This window comes from Myotis brandtii, unplaced genomic scaffold (genome assembly GCF_000412655.1).
Source record: "Myotis brandtii unplaced genomic scaffold, ASM41265v1 scaffold619, whole genome shotgun sequence".
Lineage (NCBI taxonomy): Eukaryota > Metazoa > Chordata > Mammalia > Chiroptera > Vespertilionidae > Myotis > Myotis brandtii.
This window is the reverse complement of record NW_005370361.1, coordinates 231,905-246,444: the sequence shown is the minus strand read 5'-3', so window position 1 is coordinate 246,444 and position 14,540 is coordinate 231,905. Positions and strand designations below refer to the sequence as shown.

The 14,540-nt window shown below is 47.3% G+C and overlaps 1 protein-coding gene across 3 annotated transcripts in view; it reads right to left on the bottom strand.

Moving 5' to 3' along the window:
* Nucleotides 1-8,863, bottom strand: part of LOC102252064 (T-cell-interacting, activating receptor on myeloid cells protein 1-like) — an 18,254-nt gene extending 9,391 nt beyond the window's left edge. Inside the window, exons 1-5 of one of the 3 annotated variants that reach the window (XM_014528107.1) lie at nucleotides 8,602-8,863; nucleotides 8,360-8,463; nucleotides 2,789-2,821; nucleotides 2,365-2,667; nucleotides 1,754-2,050 (exon numbers count right to left, since the gene is read on the bottom strand). In XM_014528107.1, the coding sequence (XP_014383593.1) occupies nucleotides 1,754-2,050; nucleotides 2,365-2,667; nucleotides 2,789-2,821; nucleotides 8,360-8,393 (667 nt within the window). In that variant the 5' untranslated portion in view covers nucleotides 8,394-8,463; nucleotides 8,602-8,863. Of the gene's footprint in view, nucleotides 1-1,753; nucleotides 2,051-2,364; nucleotides 2,668-2,788; nucleotides 2,822-8,159; nucleotides 8,321-8,359; nucleotides 8,576-8,601 lie in introns of those variants that run through there. The other 2 variants (XM_014528108.1, XM_005879963.2) reach the window with 2 other exon arrangements.
* Nucleotides 8,864-14,540: the final 5,677 nt, after the last annotated feature.

Here is a 14,540-nt window from a genome sequence, read left to right as displayed (position 1 = left end):
CAGGTGGATGGCAGGCCAGCCCCACCCCCTGGTTAAACTTCCGGTCAAATTCCTGGTTGAGGGGACAATTTGCATATTAGCCTTTTATTATATAGGATAGCTAAAATATGGAAACAACCTAGGTGTTCATCAATATATGAATGGGTAAAACAGAAGCAGATATATACGTGTGTGTGTGTGTGTGTGTGTGTGTGTGTGTGTGTACACAAAGGCATACTGGAATATCACTCAACCATGAAAAGGAATGGAATCCTGCCACTTGTAACAACATGAATAGACCTAGGCGGTATTATGCTAAGTGAAATAAGTCAGAGAAAGACAAGCACCATATCATTTCACTTATGTGTGGAATCTAAAAGAACTAAACGAATGAACAAACTAAACAAACAGACTCATAAGATACAGAAAAACTGATAGTTGTCAGAGGGTTGGGTCGTGGGAGTATGGGCAAAAAGGTGAAGGGGATTAAGAGATGCAAACTTATAGTTATCATATAAGTAAGTCATGGGGATGTAAAGTACAGCATAGGAAATACAGTCAATTATCCCATATAATAAAAGGCTAATATGCAAATTGTCCCCTCAGGAGTTTGACCGACCAGGAGTTTGACTGCCCACTATAATGTGTGCTGACCACCAGGGTGTGGCACAGAATGAAGAAAGGCCATGGCTGGCAGCCGGGGGAAGGAAGGCCCCGATTGGCCCTGATTGCCGGCCAGGCCTAGGGACCCTACCCATGTATGAATTTTGTGCACCGGGCCTCTAGTATCATAATAACTTTGTGTGGTGACAGATGAATAGTAGACTTTTTGTGGTGATCATTTTGTAAGGCATATAAATGTGAAATCTCACTATGTTGTACACTTGAAACTATTGTATATCAAGTATACTTTAATTTAAAAGAGCTTTATAGCACTAGCCAGTTGGCACTAGCCAGCATCGGCCCGAGGACTAAAGGTCCCAGGTTTGATTCCAGTCAAGGGCATGTACCTTGGTTGCAGGCTCAATCCCCAGCCCTGGTCAGGGTGCGTGCTGAAGGCAACCAATCGATGTCTCTCTCTCACATCAATGTTTCTCTCTCCGTCTTTCCCCCTCCCTTCTACTTTCTCTAAAAATCAATGGAAAAATATCCTGTGTGAGGATATGAGCTTTACATTCTAGAAATTTTTTAAGTGGTTAAAATGGTAACTTTCATATTATGCATTTTTACCACAATTTTAAAAAATCATCCCTTTTTTAAAAAAGTCTAGGCAGGAAAAGAAGACCTCCACTTACTTGAGCTAAAAGGCATGAATGGTAGAGAATGAAAATGAAGCGCATCTGTCCGGAGGCCTCTGAGTATGTCTGGGAAAAGTATTTCCCAGGCCCTTTGCTATTCTCCCTCCTCCTCTACCTTCTTTGTGGAACCTCCTACTGTATGACTCTAGGAGGTATCATTCACACTTTAGTCTAAATGAGTGTGACCTGCCAGGCAGGGACTTTGTGGTTAGATCTTATTTTCCTAGTGGGGCCAGGTATCATAAATCCCCCCAGCCTCCTGTCTTGTGATTCTCCACCACTCACACTCCCTCTGTTAGCAGAAGTTCCTGTCCATTCCTCCACAGCATCCTGGCCCTGACTTCCTTTCCCCCACGTGACTTTTCGCAAGCTCCAGAGTCTTGTAAGGACAGAACCTCCCTCCGATGTACTCCAGGTGGCAGAACATCAGCTGGCAGATAACTCAGCCATCGTCCTCCTAATGGTAAAAACCTTACCTGTCACCGAGATCGTGAGCTCATCACTGGGCTCTGAGGCGTAGAAAGGAGCGCTTTCTACGTAGTACACACAGCTGTAGGCCCCAGTATCATTGACAGTCACACTTGGAAGGGAGAAGTCTGTCTCCGTTTTTACTGGACCCTGGAGCTTTATGGGTGTTGAAGTTCCTTTCTTCAGTAGAGCAAACATGTGAGGTTCTATCACATTCTTGGGTAGCTGGCACTGCAGAATCACGTTTTCTCCTGCAGTCACCTTGCACCCTGGGCGGGCGTGGAGGGAAGGTTTAAGTAGTTCTCCTGTAAGAGAAGGAAGCTCAGAAGTCATGGGCAGAAGCCTGGGTCCCCGCTCAGGCTTGTTGTCCTGGCAGGTTCCCAGGGAGTGTGGGAAGTGACAGACACCTGGCCTCACCCTCTTTCTGCTCTGACTCCAGGAAGGAGATGTGCCTCCTACAAGCCCTGGATGAAGGCAGGTCCTCAGCTCTGTTCCAGTCCTTCTCCATCCACCTCCCCATCTACCCTGGAGGTGAGATCTTGCTCCTCTCTCATTCTCTGGATACCCCCTCATCCCTGTCCTAGGGAGATGGTGTGTCATTCTGAGCACCTGTCCTCACCTGTCACCAGTAGTAGAAGGACATCACTGAGCAGTGACCTTCTGGTGGGGCTCCCTGTCCTGTAATCACAGGTGTACTTTCCAGCGTCACCGAGTTTTATGTCACTGAGATGAAACTCTGCCAGGCCCTCTGGGGAATCAGAAGATGGCAAGGACTCCAAAGAAACGTTGTTCTTTCTGAAAGCAAACTTTATGTCCCTGAAAATGACCTCACGGATAGGAATGGAGCATTGCAGTGTCACAGTACTATTGGCAGGAACCACCCAGCTGGGCCGGGCACGGATGGAGGGCCTGGGAAGTGACCCTGGAAGGAAGCAGAGTCCAGAGCTGGATTAGGTTCATTCACCTGCTCTTCTGAAGAAAGAGAAGGGGTGAGGGGAATTTGGAGTGAAGGAGAAGGCAGGCTTTCCTTTAGAAACACTCACCATCTCTTCTTAGGTTTTGGCCAGCACACAGCCCTGCAAAGGAATCGTCCATGAGACAGAAGCTCCTGCCTGGAACCCACGTCATCACCCTGACCTGGTCCCCGAGGGACCACCCAGGGCTTTTGCTGCGAATGGATCCCTCATCATCCTTTTCCCATCAGGCCCAACTCCCTCCCCAAGAACCCAACTGGCATCAAAGTCCATTCGCGGCTTCTGTTAGTGGCCTAGGGCTGCTCTAACAAATTACTGCACAGTTCCTGGCTTATCACAGCACAGTGTACCATCCTGCCATTCGGTCGGTGTGAGAAATCCAGCATCGGGTCTCACTGGCCAAAATCAAGATGTTGGCAGGATTGCGTTCCTCTGGAGGGTCCAGGGGAGAATCCGTCCCCTGCCTTTCTTAGTTTCTAGAAGTGCTTGCATTGGCTTGTGGCCTCTTCCCCCATCTTTTTTATTTTCCTTTTAATCTTCACTGAGGATATTTTTTCATTGATTTTAGAGAGAGGGAAATATCGATGTGAGAGAAGCACATCAGTTGGTTGCCTCCTGCATGAGCCCTGACCAGGCCCCAGGCCGGGGAGGAGCCTGCAACCGAGGTACATGCCCTTGACCAGAATCAAACCCAGGACCCTTCAATCCACAGGCCAACACTCTATCCACTGAACCAAACTGGCTAGGGCGTCTCTTCCCCCATCTTTGCACCCAGCAATGGTTGGATGAGTCCGACTTCCCCTTCTCTCTACTACTTTAAGGACCATTGTGATTGCATTGGGATCAACCAGATAATTTAAGATCCTCTCTCTCAGGCCAGCTGCTTAGCAACTTTGGGTCCATCTGCCACTTTAATTCTCCTTTGCCATCGAAGGAGACATAGTCACAGATTCCAGGAATCGGGATGTGGACATCTTCGGGGAGCCGGCTGCACAGTGTCTCTACCTTTTTCACTTGTCCCATTTTTCCATCCCAGGTTCCTCTCCTCTCACAATGCCCCCATGATGTTGGGTGGCCTTTCTATTTTCCTCCAGAATTGACCCACTTCTCCACATCATTCATCCTTTTTTATTGAATTTATTGGGGTCACATCCTATATAATAAAGAGCTAATATGCTAATTAGACCAGATGGCAGAATGACCTTCCTGAACAGGTTTCAGGGGTACAATTCTACAATACATCATTCGTATGTTATATTGTGTGTTCACCACCCCAAGTCAAGCCGTCTTGCACCACCATTTATCCTCCCCTTGGCCCTCTCCTACCTCCTCTCACCACCCCCCTTCCCTCTGGTCCATCATCCATCCTTTACCCATCTTATTCTTCTGCCATATCCTGCCATGTTGTCTCTAGATTTCATGGTAGAGGAGAAGACAAAGGACATGACCACTTCTGAATATCTCTATCACCCCAAGGTGTCCTCTGATGTGTCACATTGTAGAGGGCAAAGCACCCCTCCCCTGGTGCTGTCTATTCTAGACCGTGAGAGACATCATTGGTGACAAAAGCCATTTGGAAAAGACACCTCAGTTTTAATGAGAAACGCACCAATTGGTTGCCTCCTGCATGCTCACCCTCGTTCACCCTCCAATTGGTTATTCCTCATGCCCTGGGGAAATTTTATATCTGGAGTCACTAGAACTTGTGCCCCTCGAGGGCAGAGAATATATCCTCGGTGCCTGGGACAGTGCCTAGGTTTCAGCAAAGGTTCGATAAGTTCGTGTTGACTGACTGAGTTGAAGCCTTATTAAGCAGGGAGAGAGGGTCATTTGCAAAGATTTTTGATGAGCAGAAATAGCAGTAATCTCCCCAAACCCCCTCGCAGCACAACACCATACCCACCCACAGCAACTGAGATGGAAGAAAGAGGTGGGGAGACCCCAAGCCTATGACAAGGGCATCGGCTGCTGAAGACCTGGTCCTTTGCCCTCGTGTATTTCTTCCCGCTCTCAGAATGGCCATGTGCGTCTCTGGCTCTACCATTGGCCATGGGTAACCTCCTTGGTGCTCCAGAGCAAATCTCAGCAATCTAAAACCCGTATGACTCAGAGGAATGAAGCCTGTGTCCCTCACCTTCCCATCTGGTGGCCGCACTTACAGCTCTAGACCGAACTGGCCCCAGGAAGTGTGCCTTTAGACACCAAGGTAGGTGGTCTTGTTTGATTAGCTTAGGACAGTGATTCTCTACAGGGGACACTGGGCCACATCCTAGCAACTTGCAAATACACAATACAGTGTCGTTCACTCTAGTCACCATGCTGGTATAACAGACCCCCAGAACTTACTCATCTTACAGCTGGAAGTTTGTACCCTTTGACCAACATCTTCCATTTCTCCCACACACACACCCAGCCCCTGGTAACCACCATTCCTCTCTTTGTTTCTATGAGTTCGGCATTTTTAGATTCCACATATGAATGAGAACATGCAGTATTTGTTCTCTCAGTCTGACTTGTCTCACTTAGCATAATACCACCAAGGTCCATCCACATTGTTGCTAATGGCAGAATTTCCTTCTTTCTCATGGCTGAACAGTATTACATTATCTAGCTACATGGCAGATAGATGGATAGACAGAAAGACAGACGACAGATGTCCTTTTTTAGCCACTCATCTATTGATGGACACAAGTTTTTTTGTGTGTTTTCACTATTGTAAATAATGCTGCAATGAACATAGGGGTGCAGATATCTCTGTGAGGTCGTGTTTTCACGTCCTTCAGAATATATATATATCCAGAAGCAAAATTGCTGGGTCATGTGGTAATCCTATTTTTAATTTTTGGAGGAACTTCCACAGTGGCCGCACTAATTTACATTTCCACCAACAGTTCCCTTTTCTTCACACCTCTTCCCAACACTGATCTCATCTCGATGATGACCATTGTACCAGGTGGTGAGCAGTTGTGACAGAGCCCTTGTGGCCCAGAGCCTCTCTGCCACTCGGGCCTCTACATAAAAAGGTTGCCAACAGCTACTGAGCTCATCGGATCCACTGTCACTTCCCTGCCCTAGGTTTTCCCAGCCATGGCTTCCTTCACTCACCCTCCAAATATTTCCACCCCAAGTTATCACCTTTTATTCGTATTCTTTTGGCATTTTTATATGTTTATTGACTTGAGAGAGAGAAACATCAGCTGGCTGCCTCCTGCATGCATCCCGACCGCAGATCAAACCCGGAACCTGGGTATGTGGCCCAACCAGAAATTGAACTGGAGACCTTTTGGTGCGTTGGAGAACACTCCAACCAACTGAGCCGCACTGTCCAGTGCAAATCCTGACCTTTTAAAGTTCCCAGCCTGGCTCAGTGGGAACTTGCTGTCTTTGAAACTGTGCAGACCCGAATTTGAATTGAACTTCTCCATTTCTGTGTCACATCTGCTGTCAGTCTCAGATTCCTCACAGGCAATATGGGGATGTGACTGTTCTGCAGAATTTTTCTAAGACATGTAACATGAAGTCATACAAAGACACAAGATTAACATTGACTCTGTGTGAGAAAGTTGTTCTCTTCGCATTCTATCTCTGTCTTTTTTTCCTTTAATCTTCACCTGAGGATATGTCTTTATTGATTTTTAGAAAGAGGAAGGGAGAGAGAGAGAAAAAAAATATTGATTGGTTGCCTCCCATACACACCCTGACCAGGGATTGAACCCACAACCTGGGTATGTGCCCTGACCGGGAATCAAACCAGAAACTTTTTTGGTGTGTGGGTCAACGCTCCAACCAACTGAGCCACCCAGCCAGGGCCTGTCTCTGTCTTGATCACAGAAGAATACCACAGCCTGATACTAGTTTCCAACCCATTTCCTTTTTATTTTAATTTGTATTTATTGACTTAAGAGAGCAAGAAACAGCAATCTGTTGTTCCACTTATTTAGGAATCCAAAAAGGACCACACCAAGACACATCATAATTAAAATGCCAAGAGCAAAAGACAAAGAGAGAATCTTAAAAGCAGCAAGAGAAAGACAGTCAGTTACCTACAAGGGAGTACCCATACGACTGTCAGCTGATTTCTCAACAGAAACTTTGCAGGCCAGAAGGGAGTGGCAAGAAATATTCAAAGTGATGAATACCAAGAACCTACAACCAAGATTACTTTATCCAGCAAAGCTATCATTCAGAATTGAAGGTCAGATAAAGAGCTTCACAGATAAGAAAAAGCTAAAGGAGTTCATCACCACCAAACCAGCATTATATGAAATGCTGAAAGGTATTCTTTAAGAAGAGGAAGAAGAAAAAGGAACTCTTACCATTTGCCACACCATGGATGGAACTAGAGAGCATTATGCTAAGTGAAATAAGCCAGTCAGAGAAGGATAAATACCACATGATCTCACTCATTTGTGGAATATAATGAACAACATAAACTGATGAACAAGGACTGATCCAGAGATGGAGAGGCATTGATTGGACTGTCGGGCCTTGGAGGGAAGGTAGGGGAGGGCAGGGTTAAGGGGGAAAGATCAACCAAAGGACTTACATGCAAGCATATAGGTCTAACCAATGGACACGGACAACGGGGGAGTGAGGGCATGAGTGGGGGGGAGGGGTAGAGGGTAACGTGGGGATAAGGACACATATGTAATATCTTAATCAATAAAAAAAAAAGAATGAAAACATATTTGAAGAAATAATGACAGAAAACTTACCCTACCTGGTGAAAGAAATAGACTTACAAGTCCAGGAAGCGCAGAGACAGGAGGCAGCTGATCGATGTTTCTCATCGATGTTTCTAACTCTCTATCCCTCTCCCTTCCTCTCTGTAAAAAAAAAATAATACATTTTTAAAAATAAAATCAATAAAAATTTAAAGAATAAAAACCTGAAGCAATTTGAAGAAGAATATCACTTATGAAAGAACACAGACATGTGCCCCTGCCGGTGTGGCTCAGTGGTTAGAGTGTCAGCCCGAGGGCTGAAGGGTCTCAGGTTTGATTTATGAACCTGGGTTGCAGGTTCAATCCCCAGCCAGGTTTGGGCATGTGCGGGAGGCCACCAATAGATGTGTCTCTCTCCCATCAATGTTTCTCTCCTCCCCAGCCTTTCCCTCCTTTCCACTCTCTCTGAAAACCAATGGGAGAAAATACCCTCCAGTGAGGATTAACAACGAAAAAGTATACAGACATGTGACAAGCATCTGGCAAAATGCAATTGGGAAGTTCAGCAATGACTGAATTGGGGAAACATATAGAGGAAAATGTGTGTAAAGCACCCAACACATTCCTCGTTCATAATAGGTATTCAGGAAAGGAAATACCTGCTCTTTGCTTACCCGTCCAACCCCATGACCTACCCCACAAGTTGCCCCAAGTCCAGTTGCCTCCATAGCCCAACTCATCACCGCCCTCAATGGCCCTCCCTCCCCAATACTTACCAACGCAGAACAGAGCCAGGAATGGGAGGGTCATGGTGGCCCCCGACGCCTCTTTCTAGGATCTTCCTTGAGTTTTGCTGTTTGTCAGAATGGTCTCTTGACTCCTGGATATGCAAAAACCAGCACCGTTTTTAATCCTCCACTGATGTATACCCCCAGTTTCTGCCTCACAGTTAAAATCAGGAAGCTGTGGCACTTACCAACGCAGAACAGAGCCAGGAATGGGAGGGTCATGGTGGCCCCCGACGCCTCTTTCTAGGATCTTCCTTGAGTTTTGCTGTTTGTCAGAATGGTCTCTTGACTCCTGGATATGCAAAAACCAGCACCGTTTTTAATCCTCCACTGATGTATACCCCCAGTTTCTGCCTCACAGTTAAAATCAGGAAGTCGTGGCTATTTATTGCAACACCCTCTCAAGCCACTTCCCACCGGCTTGACTCACAGAGCCGCTTGGCGGCAGAGCTCAGCTAGCCCAACGTTAAGGCGCATTCGAAAGTGTGCGCAGTATGTGAGAAGTTGCTCGTCGAATTATTTTATAGCCCTTGTGCCCTTCTACGTGGCGACAGAATTCAGCTGGAGCTATGGCAACCAGAATAGCGGCTCCGTGTCTCTGGTCAACACGGCTTGCATGGAAGTGACATGTACAAGTTCAGAGTTCTGCCCCTCAGGAACGTCAGAGGGCTGGAGCTGGGCCAGACCTGATAGCAAAGAGATGAGACATTGTGGTGGCATTGCAAGGGAGGGAGAAGCTGGGAGAATGAGAAAACGGACCCTGTAATGGAAAGTTTAAGAAAAAGTGTTCCTGTCCTAACCAGTTTGGCTCAGCGGATAGAGCATCAGCCTGCGGACTCAAGGGTCGCAGGTTCGAATCCGGTCAAGGGCATGTACCTTGGTTGCAGGCACATCCCCAGTAGGGAGTGTGCAGGAGGCAGTTGAGCGATGTTTCTCTCTCATTGATGTTTCTAACTCTCTATCCCTCTCCCTTCCTCTCTGTAAAAAATCAATAAAATATATATATTTTTAAAAAGTGTTCCTTGCCCGACCAGTGAGGCTCAGTGGTTGAGCATCGACCTATGTACTAAGAGGTCAGGGTTCAATCCCCAGTCAGGACACATAACAAGAAGCAACCAATGAATCTATATATATAAAAGCCTAAGTGACTATTAAAACTGGTCAACCGAATGACCAGTCGCTATGATGCGCACTGACCACCAGGGGGAAGCTGCGCAATGCAGGAGCTGCCCCCTGGTGTTCAGTGCGCTCCCACAGCCAACCTCCTGTGGCTGGCCAACCTCCCTCGGTCCCTCCCCCCCAGGGGGGGTGGCTGGCCAGCCCAATCAGACTGGGCAAGACAGCCCCGATTGGCCCTGATCACCGGCCAGGCCAAGGGACCCCACCTATGCACAAATTTGTGCACCAGGTCAACACAGGAGCTGCCCCCTGGTGTTCAGTGCGCTCCCACAGCCAGCCTCCCGCGGCTGGCCAACCTCCCTCGGTCCCTCCCTCCAGGGAGGTTGGCTGGCCAGCCCAATCAGACTGGGTAAGACAGCCCCGATTGGCCCTGATCACCAGCCAGGCCAAGGGACCCCACCCATGCACAAATTTGCGCACCAGGCCTCTAGTGCATAAATAAGTGGAACAACAAATCCATGTTCGTCTGTGGACGTGGTGGGGACTTCCTGACCTGGGAGCAGCTCTTTAGCAACATTGGCCACAAGTGGATATATAAATACCTCAGCCCCCTTGACCGTTGGAAAATAACTGAAGTGTGTGTTCCTGACTAGCCTCTATTGCTCAATCAGTACTAAGTACCACAGTATTAGGTACCAGCCATACTGAGCCCCAGCAGGATTGGCACTAGCAGCACCGAGCTTCTTACCACTCAACACTCCCGTGTTCCTTTCGTGACTTTGCCTAATTTCAATGGGGCACACATCTTGTTATTAAATTTTCCAACTTCACCCTAGCCGGTGTGGCTCAGTGGATAGAGCACCGGCCTGCAGACTGAAGGGTCCTGGTTTGATTCCCGTCAAAGGCACATGCCCAGGTTGCGGGCTCGAAGCAATATTTACAGCCACAAGGATGCGCATTAACATATTCTGTTTTATTAAAAATGCTGCCTTCTCGAATCATGGCCCCCATGTGTAACACACAGTCGTGCAGGTGCCCAATTTGCGGAAGGATGAGCAATCTCTGCTGGGGTGGGCTTTTGTTTCAGGAACTGACCTAAACCAGGACAGGTATTTTGATTGGGAAATTTATAATAGGAGTAAATGGTATAAAATGATGTCATTTAAAATATATATAAGTATTTTATTGTCCTAGCCAGTTTGGCTCAGCAGATAAGAGCTGCAAAATGAAAGGTCCCAGGTTCGATTCAGGTCAAGAGTACGTGCCCTGGCCGAAACTGGTTTGGCTCAGTGGATAGAGCGTCGGCCTGCGGACTGAAGGGTCCTGGGTTCGATTCCGGTCAAGGGCATGTATCTGGGTTGCGGGCACATCCCCTTTACAAGGCCAACATTATTCTAATTCAACGAAATGAAAAGACAACCCACTGAATGGGAGCACATATTCGCCAATGATATATCTGATAAGGGGTTAATATCCAAATTTATAAAGAACTTATAAAATCCAACACCAAAAAAAAAACCCAAACTATCCAAGAAGCCCAGCTGGCATGGCTCAGTCGTTGAATGTTGACCTATGAACCAGGAGGCCACAGTTTGATTCCCATTCAGGGCACGTGCCCTGGTTGGGGGCTCGATCCTCAGGGGGGAGCGTGCAGGAGGCAGCCAATCAATGATTCTCATCACTGATGTTTCTATCTCTCTCTCCCTCTCCCTTCCTCTCTGAAATAAAATATATATATATACATATATGTTTTTATTGATTTTAGAGACATAGGAACCCCCCTCCTGCACAGCCCCTATTGGGGATTGAGGCTGCTACGCCGGCATGTGCCCTGACTGGGAATTGGAATCCAACCAGTGACCTGTTGGTGCACGGGATGACGCTCCACCAACTGGGCCACACCGGGCTGACATGATGTTCCCTTCAACACCCAGTTCTCTCAGTGGACGAGACTAGGGTAGTTGTGAGTTAAGCAGAACTGAATTTTGAAGTCAAATTAGCCGCCTGTGTGCATTGACTTGATGAAGAGATCAGAGGAGACACTTGGAGCAGAACTTTCTGGGTTTGGTCTTAGTACCAACGGGCGACCCTGGCAGATGTATCCAGGGCAATCCCCCTGGTGCATGTGGATGTGGGAGATCAAGGGAGAGGAAGGAACCCGGGGTATAAAGAGAGAGCCAGGCCTGGGAAGGGTGCAAAGTCAAGTTTGTACTTCAGCTTGACTTCATCTATTCACTCATTCATTCAACCACTCATCAGGCATTCATTCTCACACCCATGTATCCATTCCTCCCTTCATTAATCAATTTGTTAATCTACTCACCCATTCACTTCCTTAATCAATATTCCTCAATCTACTTATGTATGTATCCAATATTTTTCCCAGTGACGGGCAAAGACCAAGTGTTCAATGAATGTTTATTGAGTGGATAGCAGTCATAATGCAAATTTCACTGTCTGCCATTGATCATGTCTCCATCCCAATCTTTGTTGCCAGGCAGTCCACACACGCTATGTCAGTCTTCTAAGATCCATACAGGAGTTTAACCTGTTGGGTTTCTTTTTCTCCCTGTGGCTGCCTCTTCGAAACAAGAACTAAACAACACCACAACCTCTTCCAGTTTGTTGAGTCAAGACTTCTGGGTTTTACCGGCTTTAGTCTCCTCTTTCACTTTCATTTTTAAGTGAGGAAGAGCTAGGGGAATGTTTAACATTTAACAATTGCAAAGCAATTTATGATCTTTGAGGCAGTGGTTCCTTTTATTTGTCACCCGTGAAGGCTCCGAGTTGGTCTCTGCTCTCTAGTCCCGCTTGCCTGGCTAACTCTGCCCACCCTTCAGGTCTCAGAATAGATGCTATTTCCCCTGCAAACTCTTGCCTGACCCATATGTGCTTCCCTGGTGCCTTATCACACCCTAACTGAGTACTTAGCATACTGTATTCTTTTTAAAAAATTGATTTTTAGAAAGAGAAGGAGAGAGAAACATAGATGTGAGAGCACACATTGATTGCTGCCTCCTGCAGCACCCCCTACTGTGGATCGAGTCAGAAACCCAGGCATGTGCCCTGACTGGAAATCGAACTGCAAACTTTCTGTGCATGGGACGAAGCCCAACCAACTGAGCCACACTGGCCAGGGCTAGTGTGCTGTATTCTGACTTTCTCTCTCCTGGACCAGACCACAAGCTCCTCCCAAGGGACCAGGTTGTTTTATCCCCAGGGCTTGGGAAACATGCCCAGTGTGGCTGCATGAGCTCACCACGCTGAGGATGCCATAGCAGGCTCCGTACTTTTGCCCTTCAGTGGTGGGCAGAATAGTGGTTCTGCTGAACATGTGAAGTGCCAATTTCCAGAACCTGTGGATGTTACATCTGGCAAAAGGGACTTCACGGATGTGATGAAATGAAAACTCATGAGACGGGGAGAGCATCCTGGATTATCTGCGTGGGTTTAATGTCATCACTAGGGTCCTTGTAAGAGGGAGGCAGAGCCCGACATGGTTTGGCTCAGTGGATAGAGCGTCAGCCTGTGGACTGAAGGATCCCAGTTCGATTCTGGTCAAGGGCACATGCTTGGGTTGCGGGCTCGATTCCCAGTAGGCAGGAGGCAGCTGATCAGTGATTCTCTCTCATCATTGATGTTTCTATCTCTCCCTCTCCCTTTCTCTCTGAAATATACACACACACACACACACACATATACACACACACACACACACGCGCGCGCGTGCACGCACACTAGAGGTCCGGTGCATGGATTTGTGCACCAGTGGGGTCCCTCGGCCTGGCCTGTGCCCTCTCGAAATCTGGGACCCCCTTGGGGGGATGTCAGACTGCCGGTTTCGGCCTGATCCCTGCAGGCCAGGCCAAGGGACCCCACTGGTGCACGAATCCATGCACTGGGCTGGTTTCAGCTCCATCCCTGCAGGCCAGGCCGAGGGACCCCACCAGTGCATGAATGCATGCACTGGGCCTCTAGTATGCATATAAGATATTTGGTTAATCTCTTCCCCTGCTCCACCCTTCCTTCTGAGATTCATCAGTCTGTTCCATGTTTCCATGCCTGTGCATTGAGTGTCTGTCCCCTGGTGGTCAGGGTGTGTCATAGCTACCAGTCGAATAGTTGGACACTTAACATATTAGGCTTTTATATATAGAGATGTGTGTGTGTGTGTGTGTGTGTGTGTGTGTGTGTGTATGAAAAAAAAATACTGCTCTGGCCAGGTGGCTCAGTTTGTTAGAGCTTTGTCCCATGCACCAAAAGATTTTAGGTTCAATTTCCAGTCAGGGCACATACCTAGATTTCGGGTTCAGTCCCCAATTGGGGCATGTACAGGAGGCAGCTAATCGATGTTTCCCTCTCACATTGATGTTTCTCTCTCCCTCCCTCCCTCTTTCTCTAAAATCAATAAATGTATCCCCAGGTGAGAATTTAAAAAAGAAAGAATAATGAATACTATTAGCTTCACTTGTGTCGCCCCTTTTATCCCACAAACCCAGGGACTCACCCTTGGGACTTCTACTTTTGTCCCTGCCCACTTTTCACACATTAAGACCCCCAGTGTGCCAGGCACCGTGCCATGTGCTGGGGACCCAGTGAGGAGTAACAGCAGACATGAACCCTACTCCCATGAGGCTCACAGGGAAACCGTAGCAGGAACCAAATGACAACTCACTGTGTTGATTAGGGAGCACTTGAAGCTGGTGTAACAAAGACACCCCAAGAAAAGAAAACTAGATCTAATTTAATTTCTCTCACTGAACAGTGTGTAGTTGAAAAGTCTAGGGCTGCTTATCAACAGCTTTGCTTTTTATCAAAATGTAGGTTTGAGATCTGGTTCTGAGACAATGGGAAAGGAGGGGGAGGGAGAGGGAAGGTCTGGCAGCAGAAGTGGTTGGGGGAATATGGGCTGTTGCGTGTGTCCTTCCAAAAAATGGGAAAGGAGTTTTCTCTGAGCTAAAGGAAGAAGGGAGGGGGATGTGGGAAGAGACTGGACAAAAATCGGGCACCTATGGATGAGGACAGTGGGGGGAGGGGGTGAGGGCAGAGGGCGGAGTGGGAACCGGGTGGAGGGGAGCTATGGGGGAAATAAAGAGAAACAACTGTAATAATCTGAACAATAAAGATCTAATTATTTTTTTAAAAAGGAAGACGGGAACTTGGGATGCTGGGAAACCATTAGCCTTGTCCACCACTGCAGCTATAGCAACGAGAAAACGTTTATTTATTTATTTATTTATTTATTTATTT